The following is a 20,996-nucleotide window of genomic DNA, read 5'->3' as shown; positions in this document are numbered from 1 at the left end:
ACTAGATAGCTACAGTAGTTTACTAGATAACTACAGTAGTTTCCTAGATAACTACAGTAGTTTACTAGATAGCTACAGTAGTTTACTAGATAGCTACAGTAGTTTACTAGATAGTTACAGTAGTTTACTAGATAGCTACAGTAGTTTACTAGATAGTTACAGTAGTTTACTAGATAGCTACAGTAGTTTACTAGATACCTACAGTCGTTTACTAGATAGCTACAGTAGTTTACTAGATAGCTACAGTAGTTTACTAGATACCTACAGTAGTTTACTAGATAGCTACAGTAGTTAACTAGATAGCTACAGTAGTTTATTACATAGCTACAGTAGTTTACTAGATAGCTACAGTAGTTTACTAGATACCTACAGTAGTTTACTAGATAGCTACAGTAGTTTATTAAATACCTACAGTAGTTTACTAGATAGTTACAGTAGTTTATTAGATAGCTACAGTAGTTTTAGATAGCTACAGTAGTTTACCAGATACCTACAGTAGTTTACTAGATAGCTACAGTAGTTTATTAGATAGCTACAGTAGTTTACTAGATACCTACAGTAGTTTATTAGATACCTACAGTAGTTTACTAGATACCTACAGTAGTTTACTAGATACCTACAGTAGTTTACTAGATAGCTACAGTAGTTTATTAGATAACTACAGTAGTTTACTAGATACCTACAGTAGTTTATTAGATAACTACAGTAGTTTACTATATAGCTACAGTAGTTTATTAGATAGCTACAGTAGTTTACTAGATAGCTACAGTAGTTTATTAAATACCTACAGTAGTTTACTAGATAGTTACAGTAGTTTATTAGATAGCTACAGTAGTTTTAGATAGCTACAGTAGTTTACCAGATACCTACAGTAGTTTACTAGATAGCTACAGTAGTTTATTAGATAGCTACAGTAGTTTACTAGATACCTACAGTAGTTTATTAGATACCTACAGTAGTTTACTAGATACCTACAGTAGTTTACTAGATACCTACAGTAGTTTATTAGATAGCTACAGTAGTTTATTAGATAACTACAGTAGTTTACTAGATACCTACAGTAGTTTATTAGATAACTACAGTAGTTTACTATATAGCTACAGTAGTTTATTAGATAGTTACAGTAGTTTATTAGATAACTACAGTAGTTTACTAGATAGCTACAGTAGTTTACTAGATAACTACAGTAGTTTCCTAGATAACTACAGTAGTTTACTAGATAGTTACAGTAGTTTACTAGATAGCTACAGTAGTTTACTAGATACCTACAGTCGTTTACTAGATAGCTACAGTAGTTTACTAGATAGCTACAGTAGTTTACTAGATACCTACAGTAGTTTACTAGATAGCTACAGTAGTTTACTAGATAGCTACAGTAGTTTATTAGATACCTACAGTAGTTTACTAGATAACTACAGTAGTTTCCTAGATAGTTACAGTAGTTTACTAGATAGCTACAGTAGTTTACTAGATAGTTACAGTAGTTTACTAGATAGCTACAGTAGTTTACTAGATACCTACAGTCGTTTACTAGATAGCTACAGTAGTTTACTAGATAGCTACAGTAGTTTACTAGATACCTACAGTAGTTTACTAGATAGCTACAGTAGTTTACTAGATAGCTACAGTAGTTTATTACATAGCTACAGTAGTTTACTAGATAGCTACAGTAGTTTACTAGATACCTACAGTAGTTTACTAGATAGCTACAGTAGTTTATTAGATACCTACAGTAGTTTACTAGATAGTTACAGTAGTTTACTAGATAGTTACAGTAGTTTACTAGATAACTACAGTAGTTTACTAGATAGGTACAGTAGTTTATTAGATAGCTACAGTAGTTTTAGATAGCTACAGTAGTTTACACTGTAGCTTACCACAGCTACAGTAGTTTACCAGATACCTACAGTAGTTTACTAGATAGCTACAGTAGTTTATTAGATACCTACAGTAGTTTACTAGATACCTACAGTAGTTTACTAGATACCTACAGTAGTTTACTAGATACCTACAGTAGTTTACTAGATAGTTACAGTAGTTTATTAGATAACTACAGTAGTTTATTAGATACCTACAGTAGATTACTAGATAGCTACAGTAGTTTATTAGATACCTACAGTAGTTTACTAGATAGTTACAGTAGTTTACTTGATAGCTACAGTAGTTTACTAGATAGTTACAGTAGTTTACTAGATAGCTACAGTAGTTTACTAGATACCTACAGTCGTTTACTAGATAGCTACAGTAGTTTACTAGATAGCTACAGTAGTTTACTAGATACCTACAGTAGTTTACTAGATAGCTACAGTAGTTTACTAGATACCTACAGTAGTTTACTAGATAACTACAGTAGTTTCCTAGATAGTTACAGTAGTTTACTAGATAGCTACAGTAGTTTACTAGATAGTTACAGTAGTTTACTAGATAGCTACAGTAGTTTACTAGATACCTACAGTCGTTTACTAGATAGCTACAGTAGTTTACTAGATAGCTACAGTAGTTTACTAGATACCTACAGTAGTTTACTAGATAGCTACAGTAGTTTACTAGATAGCTACAGTAGTTTATTACATAGCTACAGTAGTTTACTAGATAGCTACAGTAGTTTACTAGATACCTACAGTAGTTTACTAGATAGCTACAGTAGTTTATTAGATACCTACAGTAGTTTACTAGATAGTTACAGTAGTTTACTAGATAGTTACAGTAGTTTACTAGATAACTACAGTAGTTTACTAGATAGGTACAGTAGTTTATTAGATAGCTACAGTAGTTTTAGATAGCTACAGTAGTTTACACTGTAGCTTACCACAGCTACAGTAGTTTACCAGATACCTACAGTAGTTTACTAGATAGCTACAGTAGTTTACTAGATACCTACAGTAGTTTACTAGATACCTACAGTAGTTTACTAGATACCTACAGTAGTTTACTAGATAGTTACAGTAGTTTATTAGATAACTACAGTAGTTTATTAGATACCTACAGTAGTTTACTAGATACATACAGTAGTTTACTAGATAGCTACAGTAGTTTACTAGATAGTTACAGTAGTTTACTAGATAGCTACAGTAGTTTACTAGATACCTACAGTCGTTTACTAGATAGCTACAGTAGTTTACTAGATAGCTACAGTAGTTTACTAGATACCTACAGTAGTTTACTAGATAGCTACAGTAGTTTACTAGATAGCTACACTAGTTTATTACATAGCTACAGTAGTTTACTAGATAGCTACAGTAGTTTACTAGATACCTACAGTAGTTTACTAGATAGCTACAGTAGTTTATTAAATACCTACAGTAGTTTACTAGATAGTTACAGTAGTTTATTAGATAGCTACAGTAGTTTTAGATAGCTACAGTAGTTTACCAGATACCTACAGTAGTTTACTAGATAGCTACAGTAGTTTATTAGATAGCTACAGTAGTTTACTAGAGACCTACAGTAGTTTATTAGATACCTACAGTAGTTTACTAGATACCTACAGTAGTTTACTAGATACCTACAGTAGTTTACTAGATAGCTACAGTAGTTTATTAGATAACTACAGTAGTTTACTAGATACCTACAGTAGTTTATTAGATAACTACAGTAGTTTACTATATAGCTACAGTAGTTTATTAGATAGTTACAGTAGTTTATTAGATAACTACAGTAGTTTACTAGATAGCTACAGTAGTTTACTAGATAACTACAGTAGTTTCCTAGATAACTACAGTAGTTTACTAGATAGTTACAGTAGTTTACTAGATAGCTACAGTAGTTTACTAGATAGTTACAGTAGTTTACTAGATAGCTACAGTAGTTTACTAGATACCTACAGTCGTTTACTAGATAGCTACAGTAGTTTACTAGATAGCTACAGTAGTTTTCTAGATACCTACAGTAGTTTACTAGATAGCTACAGTAGTTTACTAGATAGCTACAGTAGTTTATTACATAGCTACAGTAGTTTACAAGATAGCTACAGTAGTTTACTAGATACCTATAGTAGTTTACTAGATAGCTACAGTAGTTTACTAGATAGCTACAGTAGTTTATTAGATACCTACAGTAGTTTACTAGATAACTACAGTAGTTTCCTAGATAACTACAGTAGTTTACTAGATAGGTACAGTAGTTTATTAGATAGCTACAGTAGTTTTAGATAGCTACAGTAGTTTACACTGTAGCTTACCACAGCTACAGTAGTTTACCAGATACCTACAGTAGTTTACTAGATAGCTACAGTAGTTTATTAGATAGCTACAGTAGTTTACTAGATAGCTACAGTAGTTTACTAGATACCTACAGTAGTTTATTAGATACCTACAGTAGTTTACTAGATACCTACAGTAGTTTACTAGATACCTACAGTAGTTTACTAGATAGTTACAGTAGTTTATTAGATAACTACAGTAGTTTATTAGATACCTACAGTAGTTTACTAGATAGCTACAGTAGTTTATTAGATACCTACAGTAGTTTACTAGATACCTACAGTAGTTTACTAGATAGCTACAGTAGTTTACTAGATAGTTACAGTAGTTTACTAGATAGCTACAGTAGTTTACTAGATACCTACAGTCGTTTACTAGATAGCTACAGTAGTTTACTAGATAGCTACAGTAGTTTACTAGATACCTACAGTAGTTTACTAGATAGCTACAGTAGTTTACTAGATAGCTACACTAGTTTATTACATAGCTACAGTAGTTTACTAGATAGCTACAGTAGTTTACTAGATACCTACAGTAGTTTACTAGATAGCTACAGTAGTTTATTAAATACCTACAGTAGTTTACTAGATAGTTACAGTAGTTTATTAGATAGCTACAGTAGTTTTAGATAGCTACAGTAGTTTACCAGATACCTACAGTAGTTTACTAGATAGCTACAGTAGTTTATTAGATAGCTACAGTAGTTTACTAGAGACCTACAGTAGTTTATTAGATACCTACAGTAGTTTACTAGATACCTACAGTAGTTTACTAGATACCTACAGTAGTTTACTAGATAGCTACAGTAGTTTATTAGATAACTACAGTAGTTTACTAGATACCTACAGTAGTTTATTAGATAACTACATTAGTTTACTATATAGCTACAGTAGTTTATTAGATAGTTACAGTAGTTAATTAGATAACTACAGTAGTTTACTAGATAGCTACAGTAGTTTACTAGATAACTACAGTAGTTTCCTAGATAACTACAGTAGTTTACTAGATAGTTACAGTAGTTTACTAGATAGCTACAGTAGTTTACTAGATAGTTACAGTAGTTTACTAGATAGCTACAGTAGTTTACTAGATACCTACAGTCGTTTACTAGATAGCTACAGTAGTTTACTAGATAGCTACAGTAGTTTACTAGATACCTACAGTAGTTTACTAGATAGCTACAGTAGTTTACTAGATAGCTACAGTAGTTTATTACATAGCTACAGTAGTTTACAAGATAGCTACAGTAGTTTACTAGATACCTATAGTAGTTTACTAGATAGCTACAGTAGTTTACTAGATAGCTACAGTAGTTTATTAGATACCTACAGTAGTTTACTAGATAACTACAGTAGTTTCCTAGATAACTACAGTAGTTTACTAGATAGCTACAGTAGTTTACTAGATAGCTACAGTAGTTTACTGGATAGTTACAGTAGTTTACTAGATAGCTACAGTAGTTTACTAGATAGTTACAGTAGTTTACTAGATAGCTACAGTAGTTTACTAGATACCTACAATCGTTTACTAGATAGCTACAGTAGTTTACTAGATAGCTACAGTAGTTTACTAGATACCTACAGTAGTTTACTAGATAGCTACAGTAGTTTACTAGATAGCTACAGTAGTTTATTACATAGCTACAGTAGTTTACTAGATAGCTACAGTAGTTTACTAGATACCTACAGTAGTTTACTAGATAGCTACAGTAGTTTATTAGATACCTACAGTAGTTTACTAGATAGTTACAGTAGTTTACTAGATAGTTACAGTAGTTTACTAGATAACTACAGTAGTTTACTAGATAGTTACAGTAGTTTATTAGATAGCTACAGTAGTTTTAGATAGCTACAGTAGTTTACACTGTAGCTTACCACAGCTACAGTAGTTTACCAGATACCTACAGTAGTTTACTAGATAGCTACAGTAGTTTATTAGATAGCTACAGTAGTTTACTAGATAGCTACAGTAGTTTACTAGATACCTACAGTAGTTTATTAGATACCTACAGTAGTTTACTAGATACCTACAGTAGTTTACTAGATACCTACAGTAGTTTACTAGATAGTTACAGTAGTTTATTAGATAACTACAGTAGTTTATTAGATACCTACAGTAGTTTACTAGATAGCTACAGTAGTTTATTAGATACCTACAGTAGTTTACTAGATACCTACAGTAGTTTACTAGATACCTACAGTAGTTTACTAGATAACTACAGTAGTCTATTAGATACCTACAGTAGTTTACTAGATAGCTACAGTAGTTTATTAGATACCTACAGTAGTTTACTAGATAGTTACAGTAGTTTATTAGATACCTACAGTAGTTTACTAGATAGTTACAGTAGTTTACTAGATAACTACAGTAGTTTACTAGATAGCTACAGTAGTTTACTAGATAGTTACAGTAGTTTATTAGATAGCTACAGTAGTTTACTAGATAGCTACAGTAGTTTATTAGATAGTTACAGTAGTTTACTAGATAGTTACAGTAGTTTACTAGATACCTACAGTAGTTTAGTAGATAACTACAGTAGTTTACTAGATAACTACAGTAGTTTATTAGATAGTTACAGTAGTTTACTAGATAGTTACAGTAGTTTATTAGATAACTACAGTAGTTTACTAGATAGTTACAGTAGTTTACTATATAGCTACAGTAGTTTACTAGATACCTACAGTAGTTTACTAGATAGTTACAGTAGTTTATTAGATAGCTACAGTAGTTTATTAGATAACTACAGTAGTTTACTAGATAGTTACAGTAGTTTACTAGATAGTTACAGTAGTTTATTAGATACCTACAGTAGTTTATTAGATAGTTACAGTAGTTTACTAGATACCTACAGTAGTTTACTAGATAGTTACAGTAGTTTACTAGATACCTACAGTAGTTTACTAGATAGTTACAGTAGTTTACTAGATAGTTACAGTAGTTTATTAGATACCTACAGTAGTTTACTAGATAGTTACAGTAGTTTACTAGATAACTACAGTAGTTTACTAGATAGCTACAGTAGTTTACTCGATAACTTCTGTAGTTTACTAGATAACTACAGTAGTTTACTAGATAGTTACAGTAGTTTACTAGATAACTACAGTAGTTTACTAGATAGCTACAGTAGTTTACTAGATACCTACAGTAGTTTACTAGATAACTACAGTAGTTTACTAGATAGCTACAGTAGTTTATTAGATACCTACAGTAGTTTACTAGGTAGCTACAGTAGTTTATTAGATAGTTACAGTAGTTTACTAGATAACTACAGTAGTTTATTAGATAGTTATAGTAGTTTACTAGATAGCTACAGTAGTTTATTAGATAACTACAGTAGTTTACTAGATAGTTACAGTAGTTTACTAGATAGTTACAGTAGTTTACTAGATACCTACAGTAGTTTACTAGATAGCTACAGTAGTTTATTAGATAACTACAGTAGTTTACTAGATAGTTACAGTAGTTTACTAGATAGCTACAGTAGTTTATTAGATAGTTACAGTAGTTTACTAGATAACTACAGTAGTTTATTAGATAGTTACAGTAGTTTACTAGATAGCTCCAGTAGTTTATTAGATAACTACAGTAGTTTACTAGATACCTACAGTAGTTTATTAGATAACTACAGTAGTTTACTAGATAACTACAGTAGTTTACTAGATAACTACAGTAGTTTATTAGATAGCTACAGTAGTTTATTAGATAGCTACAGTAGTTGCCATGATAACTACAGTAGTTTATTAGATAGCTACAGTAGTTGCCATGATAACCGAACCATCAGTCCTAGCTTGTTTTTATGAAAATCGAACATGTGTTCAATTGGACTTCTGCTTTCAAAAGCAGCTCTAGCATAGAACATGTGATAACGAACAGTCTGAATTCTACCGTTGTCACGAGTCCGACCGAGGGTGGCTTCCCTTCCCGGTCGGGTGGCGCTCGGCGGTCGTCGTCACCGGCCTATTAGCTGCCACTGATTGTCTTTCCTCCCCCTCCTTGTATGTTTATTGGTAGCACCTGTTTGTGATGATTAGTTGGGCTTCTTTAGACAGCCGGCCCGCCTGTTTGTTGTGAGGGATTAATCATTGTAACCTTCGGCTCTGTAGTAGAGGAACGTGTTAGTTTGTGTCGTTGTGTGTGTGTGTCGTTGTGTGTGTGTGTGTGTCATTGTGTGTCTGTGCCGTTGTGTGTGTGTGCCGTTGTGTGTGTGTCGTTGTGTGTCGTTGTGTGTGTCGTTGTGTTTGTGTGTCGTTGTGTGTGTGCCGTTGTGTTTGTGTGTCGATGTGTGTGTGTCGTTGTGTGTGTGTGTCGTTGTGTGTCTGTGCCGTTGTGTGTGCCGTTGTGTGTGTGTCGTTGTGTTTGTGTGTCGTTGTGTGTGTGTATCGCCGTGTGTATGGCGTTACCCCGTCGTAATGTCCATGCTGTGCTGATAGGTGCAGTGGGATCTGGCCCTCGTCTGATTGAATGTTGACTGATGATCCCGCCTTCAGGAGCATTTTCATTGGCTCAGTCTTTCCCTGCCACGCCGCGTAGTGCAGTGGACGCATACCTACGGCAACCACAGAGGAACAAACATAATCAGACTACGACCCACAACACATCAGAGGAACACACAGAATCTACGACCCACAACACATCAGAGGAACACACAGAATCTACGACCCACAACACATCAGAGGAACACACAGAATCAGACTACGACCCACAACACATCAGAGGAACACACATAATCAGACTACGACCCACAACACACCAGAGGAACACACAAAATCAGACTACGACCCACAACACACCAGAGGAACACACAGAATCTACGACCCACAACACACCAGAGGTACACACAGAATCAGACTACGACCCACAACACACCAGAGAGAAGATGGAGAGAGAGAGAGAGAGAGAGTGTGTGTGTGTGTGTGTGTGGTGTGTGTGTGTGTGTGTGTGTGTGTGGTTGTGTGTGTGTGTGTGTGTGTGTGTGTGTGTGTGTGTGTGTGTGTGTGTGTGTGTTGTGTGTGTGTGTGTGTGTGTGTGAAGGGAGTGTTACCGTTCTGGTCCTTAATGTCCACTGTGGCCTGAGCCTCCAACAGCAGAGAGATCAGCTCCTTGTTGCCGCTCAGAGCAGCATGGTGCAGAGGAGACAACCTACACACACACACACACACACAGCACACACACACACACAGCACACACACACACACACACACACATAGTGGGTCTGTAACCATAGTGATTAAACCTATAGTTCTAGTGGGTCTGTAACCATAGTGATTAAACCTATAGTTCTAGTGGGTCTGTAACCATAGTGATTAAATCTATAGTTCTAGTGGGTCTGTAACCGTAGTGATTAAACCTATAGTTCTAGTGGGTCTGTAACCATAGTGAATAAACCTATAGTTATAGGGGGTCTGTAACCATAGTGATTAAACCTATAGTTCTAGTGGGTCTGTAACCATAGTGATTAAACCTATAGTGCTAGTGGGTCTGTAACCATAGTGATTAAACCTATAGTTCTAGTGGGTCTGTAACCATAGTGATTAAATCTATAGTTCTAGTGGGTCTGTAACCATAGTGCTTAAATATATAGTTCTAGGGGGTCTGTAACCATAGTGATTAAATCTATAGTTCTAGTGGGTCTGTAACCATAGTGATTAAATCTATAGTTCTAGTGGGTCTGTAACCATAGTGATTAAACCTATAGTTCTAGGGGGTCTGTAACCATAGTGCTTAAATATATAGTTCTAGTGGGTCTGTAACCATAGTGATTAAACCTATAGTTCTAGGGGGTCTGTAACCATAGTGCTTAAATATATAGTTCTAGGGGGTCTGTAACCACAGTGATTAAATCTATAGTTCTAGTGGGTCTGTAACCATAGTGATTAAATCTATAGTTCTAGTGGGTCTGTAACCATAGTGATTAAACCTATAGTTCTAGGGGGTCTGTAACCATAGTGATTAAATCTATAGTTCTAGTGGGTCTGTAACCATAGTGATTAAACCTATAGTTCTAGGGGGTCTGTAACCATAGTGCTTAAATATATAGTTCTAGGGGGTCTGTAACCACAGTGATTAAATCTATAGTTCTAGGGGGTCTGTATCCATAGTGAATAAATCTATAGTTCTAGGGGGTCTGTATCCATTAATCCACCATCCCTCATCTCTTTACTGTGTAACTTCATCCCTTCTCACTGTGTGTGTGTGTGTGTGTGTGTGTGTGTGTGTGTGTGTGTGTGTGTGTGTGTGTGTGTGTGTGTGTGTGTGTGTGTGTGTGTGTGTGTGTGTGTGTGTGTGTGTGTGTGTGTGTGCGAGGGGGGGGGGGGTGACCTAGATCCCATAATAAGACACCTCTTCCCTGGAGCCTCTAACCCTTTCTCTATCTCTTCATCTATCCCTATTGCTCTATCCTCCTCTTCGTCTCTCTCTCTCTCCTTTTCTCTCTCTCCTTTTCTCTCACTTTCTCTCTCTCTCCTTTTCTCCCTCTCTCTCTCCTTTTCTCTCTCTCTCTTCTTTTCTCTCTCTCCTTTTCTCTCACTTTCTCTCCTTTTCTCTCTCTCTCTCCTTTTCTCTCTCTCTCTCTCCTTTTCTCTCACTTTCTCTCTCCTTTTCTCTCTCTCTCTCCTTTTCTCTCTCTCTCTCTCCTTTTCTCTCACTTTCTCTCTCCTTTTCTCTCTCTCTCTCCTTTTCTCTCTCTCTCTCCTTTTCTCTCTCTCTCTCTCCTTTTCTCTCTCTCTCTCTCCTTTTCTCTCACTTTCTCTCTCCTTTTCTCTCCTTTCTCTCACTTTCTCTCCTTTTCTCTCTCTCCTTTTCTCTCTCTCTCATTTTCTCTCTCTCTCTCTCTCTCTCTCTCTCTCTCTCTCTCTCCTTTTCTCTCTCTCTCTCTCTCCTTTTCTCTCACTTTCTCTCCTTTCTCTCCCTGTTTCTCTGTTTCTCTCTCATTGATGTTGAAGTATATGTATATATACACTGCTCAAAAAAATAAAGGGAACACTAAAATAACACATCCTAGATCTGAATGAATGAAATATTCTTATTAAATACTTTTTTCTTTTCATAGTTGAATGTGCTGACAACAAAATCACACAAAAATGATCAATGGAAATCAAATTTATCAACCCATGGAGGTCTGGATATGGAGTCACACTCAAAATTAAAGTGGAAAACCACACTACAGGCTGATCCAACTTTGATGTAATGTCCTTAAAACAAGTCAAAATGAGGCTCAGTAGTGTGTGTGGCCTCCATGTGCCTGTATGACCTCCCTACAACACCTGGGCATGCTCCTGATGAGATGGCGGATGGTCTCCTGAGGGATCTCCTCCCAGACCTGGACTAAAGCATCCACCAACTCCTGGACAGTCTGTGGTGCAACGTGGCGTTGGTGGATGGAGCGAGACATGATGTCCCAGATGTGCTCAATTGGATTCAGGTCTGGGGAACGGGCGGGCCAGTCCATAGCATCAATGCCTTCCTCTTGCAGGAACTGCTGATACACTCCAGCCACATGAGGTCTAGCATTGTCTTGCATTAGGAGGAACCCAGGGCCAACCGCACCAGCATATGGTCTCACAAGGGGTCTGAGGATCTCATCCCGGTACCTAATGGCAGTCAGGCTACCTCTGGCGAGCACATGGAGGGCTGTGCTGCCCCCCAAAGAAATGCCACCCCACACCATGACTGACCCACCGCCAAACCGGTCATGCTGGAGGATGTTGCAGGCAGCAGAACGTTCTCCACGGCGTCTCCAGACTCTGTCATGTCTGTCACATGTGCTCAGTGTGAACCTGCTTTCATCTGTGAAGAACACAGGGCGCCAGTGGCGAATTTGCCAATCTTGGTGTTCTCTGGTAAATGGCAAACATCCTGCACGGTGTTGGGCTGTAAGCACAACCCCCACCTGTGGACGTCGGGCCCTCATACCACCCTCATGGAGTCTGTTTCTGACCGTTTGAGCAGACACATGCACATGTGTGGCCTGCTGGAGGTCATTTTGCAGGGCTCTGGCAGTGCTCCTCCTGCTCCTCCAGTGCTCCTCCTTATTGTCAATCAGTGTTGCTTCCTAAGTGGACAGTTTGATTTCACAGAAGTGTGATTGACTTGGAGTTACATTATGTTGTTTAAGTGTTCCCTTAATTTGTTTGAGCAGTGTATATACCTACAGTATAGTATAATAATATATAGTATAATAATAGATACCTACAGTATAGTTTAATAATATATATAGTATAATATATACCTACAGTATAGTATAATAATATATAGTATAATAATATATAGTATAATAATATATACCTACAGTATAGTATAATAATATACAGTATAATAATATATACCTACAGTATAGTATAATAATATACCTACAGTATAGTATAATAATATATACCTACAGTATAGTATAATAATATATAGTATAATAATATATAGTATAATAATATATACCTACAGTATAGTATAATAATATACAGTATAATAATATATACCTACAGTATAGTATAATAATATATACCTACAGTATAGTATAATAATAGATACCTACAGTATAGTATAATAATATATACCTACAGTATAGTATAATAATAGATACCTACAGTATAGTATAATAATAGATACCTACAGTATAGTATAATAATATATACCTACAGTATAGTATAATAATAGATACCTACAGTATAGTATAATAATATATAGTATAATAATATATACCTACAGTATAGTATAATAATATATACCTACAGTATAGTATAATAATATACAGTATAGTATAATAGTATGTATAGTTTAATAATATATATAGTATAATATATACCTACAGTATAGTATAATAATATATAGTATAATAATAGATACCTACAGTATAGTATAATAATATATAGTATAATAATATATACCTACAGTATAGTATAATAATATATATAGTATAATATATACCTACAGTATAGTATAATAATATATAGTATAATAATAGATACCTACAGTATAGTATAATAATATATACCTACAGTATAGTATAATAATATATAGTATAATAATATATAGTATAATAATAGATACCTACAGTATAGTATAATAATATATACCTACAGTATAGTATAATAATATATACCTACAGTATAGTATAATAATATACAGTATAATAATATATACCTACAGTATAGTATAATAATATATAGTATAATAATAGATACCTACAGTATAGTATAATAATATATAGTATAATAATAGATACCTACAGTATAGTATAATAATATATAGTATAATAATAGATACCTACAGTATAGTATAATAATATATACCTACAGTATAGTATAATAATATATACCTACAGTATAGTATAATAATATATAGTATAATAATATATAGTATAATAATATATAGTATAATAATATATACCTACAGTATAGTATAATAATATATAGTATAATAATATATACCTACAGTATAGTATAATAATATATACCTACAGTATAGTATAATAATATATAGTATAATAATAGATACCTACAGTATAGTATAATAATATATAGTATAATAATAGATACCTACAGTATAGTATAATAATATATAGTATAATAATATATAGTATAATAATATATAGTATAATAATATATAGTATAATAATATATACCTACAGTATAGTATAATAATATATAGTATAATAATATATACCTACAGTATAGTATAATAATATATACCTACAGTATAGTATAATAATATATAGTATAATAATAGATACCTACAGTATAGTATAATAATATATAGTATAATAATAGATACCTACAGTATAGTATAATAATATATAGTATAATAATAGATACCTACAGTATAGTATAATAATATATACCTACAGTATAGTATAATAATATATACCTACAGTATAGTATAATAATATATAGTATAATAATATATAGTATAATAATATATAGTATAATAATATATACCTACAGTATAGTATAATAATATATACCTACAGTATAGTATAATAATATATAGTATAATAATAGATACCTACAGTATAGTATAATAATATATACCTACAGTATAGTATAATAATATATAGTATAATAATAGATACCTACAGTATAGTATAATAATATATACCTACAGTATAGTATAATAATATATAGTATAATAATATATAGTATAATAATAGATACCTACAGTATAGTATAATAATATATAGTATAATAATAGATACCTACAGTATAGTATAATAATATATAGTATAATAATAGATACCTACAGTATAGTATAATAATATATAGTATAATAATAGATACCTACAGTATAGTATAATAATATATAGTATAATAATAGATACCTACAGTATAGTATAATAATATATACCTACAGTATAGTATAATAATATATAGTATAATAATATATAGTATAATAATATATACCTACAGTATAGTATAATAATATATACCTACAGTATAGTATAATAATATATAGTATAATAATATATAGTATAATAATATATACCTACAGTATAGTATAATAATATATAGTATAATAATATATACCTACAGTATAGTATAATAATATATAGTATAATAATATATACCTACAGTATAGTATAATAATATACAGTATAGTATAATAGTATGTATAGTTTAATAATATATATAGTATAATATATACCTACAGTATAGTATAATAATATATAGTATAATAATATATACCTATAGTATATATAATAATATATAGTAATAGTATAATAATATATACCAATAGTATAATAATATATAGTATAATAATATATACCTACAGTATAGTATAATAATATATACCTACAGTATAGTATAATAATATATACCTACAGTATAGTATAATAATATGTATAGTATATAATATATACCTACAGTATAGTATAATAATATACAGTATAGTATAAGAGTATGTATAGTTTAATAATATATATAGTATAATATATACCTACAGTATAGTAATAATATATAGTATAATAATAGATACTACAGTATAGTATAATAATATATAGTATAATATATACCTACAGTATAGTATAATAATATATATAGTATAATATATACCTACAGTATAGTATAATAATATATAGTATAATAATAGATACCTACAGTATAGTATAATAATATATAGTATAATATATACCTACAGTATAGTATAATAATATACAGTATAGTATAATAGTATGTATAGTTTAATAATATATATAGTATAATATATACCTACAGTATAGTATAATAATATACAGTATAATAATATATACCTACAGTATAGTATAATAATATATAGTATAATAATATATAGTATAATAATATATAGTATAATAATATGTATAGTATAATAATATACAGTATAGTATAATAGTATGTTTAGTTTAATAATATATATAGTATAATATATACCTACAGTATAGTATAATAATATAGTATAATAATATATAGTATAATAATAGATACCTACAGTATAGTATAATAATATATAGTATAATAATATATAGTATAATAATATATAGTATAATAATAGATACCTACAGTATAGTATAATAATATATACCTACAGTATAGTATAATAATATACAGTATAATAATATATACCTACAGTATAGTATAATAATATATAGTATAATAATATATAGTATAATAATATATAGTATAATAATATGTATAGTATAATAATATACAGTATAGTATAATAGTATGTATAGTTTAATAATATATATAGTATAATAATATATAGTATAATAATAGATACCTACAGTATAGTATAATAATATATAGTATAATAATAGATACCTACAGTATAGTATAATAATATATAGTATAATAATAGATACCTACAGTATAGTATAATAATATATACCTACAGTATAGTATAATAATATATACCTACAGTATAGTATAATAATATATAGTATAATAATATATAGTATAATAATAGATACCTACAGTATAGTATAATAATATATAGTATAATAATAGATACCTACAGTATAGTATAATAATATATACCTACAGTATAGTATAATAATATATAGTATAATAATATATACCTACAGTATAGTATAATAATATATAGTATAATAATATATACCTACAGTATAGTATAATAATATACAGTATAATAATAGATACCTACAGTATAGTATAATAATATATAGTATAATAATATACAGTATAGTATAATAGTATGTATAGTTTAATAATATATATAGTATAATATATACCTACAGTATAGTATAATAATATATAGTATAATAATAGATACCTACAGTATAGTATAATAATATATACCTACAGTATAGTATAATAATATATAGTATAATAATATATAGTATAATAATAGATACCTACAGTATAGTATAATAATATATAGTATAATAATAGATACCTACAGTATAGTATAATAATATATAGTATAATAATAGATACCTACAGTATAGTATAATAATATATAGTATAATAATAGATACCTACAGTATAGTATAATAATATATAGTATAATAATAGATACCTACAGTATAGTATAATAATATATACCTACAGTATAGTATAATAATATATAGTATAATAATATATACCTACAGTATAGTATAATAATATATAGTATAATAATATATACCTACAGTATAGTATAATAATATACAGTATAATAATAGATACCTACAGTATAGTATAATAATATATAGTATAGTATAATAGTATGTATAGTTTAATAATATATATAGTATAATATATACCTACAGTATAGTATAATAATATATAGTATAATAATATATACCTATAGTATAATATAATAATATATAGTAATAGTATAATAATATATACCAATAGTATAATAATATATAGTATAATAATATATACCTATAGTATAATATAATAATATATAGTAATAGTATAATAATATATACCAATAGTATAATAATATATAGTATAATAATATATACCTACAGTATAGTATAATAATAATACCTACAGTATAGTATAATAATATATACCTACAGTATAGTATAATAATATATAGTATAATAATATATACCTACAGTATAGTATAATAATATACAGTATAGTATAAGAGTATGTATAGTTTAATAATATATATAGTATAATATATACCTACAGTATAGTATAATAATATATAGTATAATAATAGATACCTACAGTATAGTATAATAATATATAGTATAATATATACCTACAGTATAGTATAATAATATATAGTATAGTATAATAATATATAGTATAGTATAATAATATATAGTATAATAATAGATACCTACAGTATAGTATAATAATATATAGTATAATATATACCTACAGTATAGTATAATAATATATAGTATAGTATAATAATATATAGTATAGTATAATAATATATAGTATAATAATAGATACCTACAGTATAGTATAATAATATATAGTATAATATATACCTACAGTATAGTATAATAATATATATAGTATAATATATACCTACAGTATAGTATAATAATATATAGTATAATAATAGATACCTACAGTATAGTATAATAATATATAGTATAATATATACCTACAGTATAGTATAATAATATACAGTATAGTATAATAGTATGTATAGTTTAATAATATATATAGTATAATATATACCTACAGTATAGTATAATAATATATAGTATAATAATAGATACCTACAGTATAGTATAATAATATACAGTATAATAATAGATACCTACAGTATAGTATAATAATATACAGTATAATAATATATACCTACAGTATAGTATAATATAATAATATATAGTAATAGTATAATAATATATACCAATAGTATAATAATATATAGTATAATAATATATACCTACAGTATAGTATAATAATATATACCTACAGTATAGTATAATAATATACAGTATAATAATATATACCTACAGTATAGTATAATAATATATAGTATAATAATATATAGTATAATAATATATAGTATAATAATATGTATAGTATAATAATATACAGTATAGTATAATAGTATGTATAGTTTAATAATATATATAGTATAATATATACCTACAGTATAGTATAATAATATATACCTACAGTATAGTATAATAATATATACAGTATAATAATATATAGTATAATAATATATATAGTATAATATATACCTACAGTATAGTATAATAATATATAGTATAATAATAGATACCTACAGTATAGTATAATAATATATAGTATAATAATAGATACCTACAGTATAGTATAATAATATATAGTATAATAATATATAGTATAATAATATATACCTACAGTATAGTATAATAATATACAGTATAGTATAAGAGTATGTTTAGTTTAATAATATACAACATTGTGTTGTTTATGTGTTTCCCTTTATTTTTTATAAATGGTAAATATATATAGGTATAGGTTCTTAAAATGAACCAGCAGGAAAACTCTGTATATAGACTGTGTTTATAGACTGTGTTTATAGACTGTGTGTATAGACTGTGTTTATAGACTGTGTGTATAGACTGTGTGTATAGACTGTGTGTATAGACTGTGTTTATAGACTGTCTTTATAGACTGTGTTTATAGACTGTGTATAGACTGTGTTTATAGACTGTGTATATAGACTGTGTTTATAGACTGTGTAAAGGCAGTGTTTATAAACTGTGTATAGACTGGGTTTATAGACTGTGTATAGACTCTGTCTATAGACGGTGTTTATAGACTGTGTAAAGACTGTGTTTTTATACTGTGTTAGACTGTGTTTTAGACAGTGAATAAACTGTGTATATACTGTGTATAGACTGTGTATATAGACTGTGTTTATAGACTGTGTAAAGGCAGTGTTTATAAACTGTGTATAGACTGGGTTTATAGACTGTGTATAGACTCTGTCTATAGACGGTGTTTATAGACTGTGTAAAGACTATGTTTTTATACTGTGTTAGACTGTGTTTTAGACAGTGAATAAACTGTGTATATACTGTGTATAGACTGTGTGTAGGACCCATAACTTCACCTAACAACAACATAGACCTACTGTAGGACCCATAACTTGACCTAACAACAACATAGACCTACTGTAGGACCCATAACTTCACCTAACAACAACATAGACCTACTGTAGGACCCATAACTTCACCTAACAACATAGACCTACTGTAGGACCCATAACTGCACCTAACAACATAGACCTACTGTAGGACCCATAACTTGACCTAACAACAACATAGACCTACTGTAGGACCCATAACTTGACCTAACAACAACATAGACCTACTGTAGGACCCATAACTTCACCTAACAACAACATAGACCTACTGTAGGACCCATAACTGCACCTAACAACATAGACCTACTGTAGGACCCATAACTTCACCTAACAACAACATAGACCTACTGTAGGACCCATAACTTCACCTAACAACAACATAGACCTACTGTAGGACCCATAACTTCACCTAACAATAACATGTGTATAGACTGTGATTATAGATGGTGTATAGATGGTGTGTGTAGACTGTGTGTATAGACTGTGTGTATAGACAGTGTGTATAGACCTTGTATAGACTGTGTGTATAGACCGTGTGTATAGACTGTCTATAGGCTGTGTTTATAGACTGTTTACGTAGACTGTGTTTATAGAATGTGTATAGACTGTGTATAAAATGTGTCTATAGACTGTTTACATAGACTGTGTGTAAAGACGGTGTGTATAGACTGTCTATAGACTTGGTTTATAGACTTGGTTTATAGACTGTCTTTATAGACTGTGTATAGACTGTGTGTATAGACCGTGTGTATAGACTGTATGTATAGACTGTCTATAGACTGTGTGTATAGACTGTGTGTATAGACTGTTTACATAGACTGTGTTTATAGACGGTGTATAGACTGTGTATATAGACTGTGTAGACTGTGTATAGTCTGTGTGTATAGACTGTGTTTATAGACTGTGTGTATAGACTGTCTATAGACTGTGTGCATAGACTGTGTTTATAGACTGTGTATAGACTGTGTGTATAGACCGTGTGTATAGACTGTGTGTAGACTGTGATGTCACTCACCCGTCTGTGTCCTGGAAGTTAACATTGACCCTCTTGGCTGTTCCCAGCAACTCTGAAACACACATAGATAGAGACATCAGTGTGTGTGGTACAATGGTTCACAAGACCCCTGTCCACCCCCTGTCCTCCCCCTGTCCACCCCCTGTCCTCCCCCTGTCCACCCCCTGTCCACCCCCTGTCCTCCCCCTGTCCCCCCCTGTCCTCCCCCTGTCCACCCCCTGTCCCCCCCTGTCCCGCCCTGCCCACCCCCTGTCCTCCCCCTGTCCACCCCCTGTCCACCCCCTGTCCTCCCGCTGTCCACCCCCTGTCCTCCTCCTGTCCACCCCCTGTCCTCCCCCTGTCCACCCCCTGTCCTCCCCCTGTCCACCCCCTGTCCTCCCCCTGTCCACCCCCTGTCCTCCTCCTGTCCTCCCCCTGTCCTCCCCGGGTCCACCCCCTGTCCTACCCCTGTCCACCCCCTGTACTCCCCCTGTCCTCCCCCTGTTCAACCCCTGCCCTCCCCCTGTCCACCCCCTGTCCACCCCCTGTCCTCCCCCTGTCCTCCCCCTGTCCACCCCCTGTCCTCCCCCTGTCAACCCCCTGTCCTCCCCCTGTCCACCCAGGAACACCCCCTGTCCTCCCCCTGTCCACCCCCTGTCCACCCCCTGTCCTCCCCCTGTCCACCCCCTGTCCACCCAGGAACACCCCCTGTCCTCCCCCTGTCCTCCCCCTGTCCACCAGGAATAACCCCTGTCCTCCCCCTGTCCTACCCCTGTCCACCCAGGCATACC

General features: G+C 31.5%; 1 protein-coding gene across 1 annotated transcript in view; it reads right to left on the bottom strand.

The window, feature by feature from the left end:
- The window catches only part of LOC116358854 (caskin-1), a 155,843-nt gene that overhangs the window by 70,555 nt on the left and 64,292 nt on the right, over positions 1-20,996 (bottom strand). The window contains exons 2-4 of the mRNA XM_031811100.1: positions 20,227-20,278; positions 9,244-9,341; positions 8,603-8,748 (exon numbers count right to left, since the gene is read on the bottom strand). Of these exons, the coding sequence (XP_031666960.1) occupies positions 8,603-8,748; positions 9,244-9,341; positions 20,227-20,278 (296 nt within the window). The remainder of the gene's footprint in view (positions 1-8,602; positions 8,749-9,243; positions 9,342-20,226; positions 20,279-20,996) is intronic.

This window comes from Oncorhynchus kisutch, unplaced genomic scaffold (genome assembly GCF_002021735.2).
Source record: "Oncorhynchus kisutch isolate 150728-3 unplaced genomic scaffold, Okis_V2 Okis01b-Okis20b_hom, whole genome shotgun sequence".
Taxonomy (NCBI): domain Eukaryota; kingdom Metazoa; phylum Chordata; class Actinopteri; order Salmoniformes; family Salmonidae; genus Oncorhynchus; species Oncorhynchus kisutch.
The sequence above is the reverse complement of the archived record's forward strand: the minus strand, read 5'-3'. Positions and strand labels throughout refer to the sequence as shown.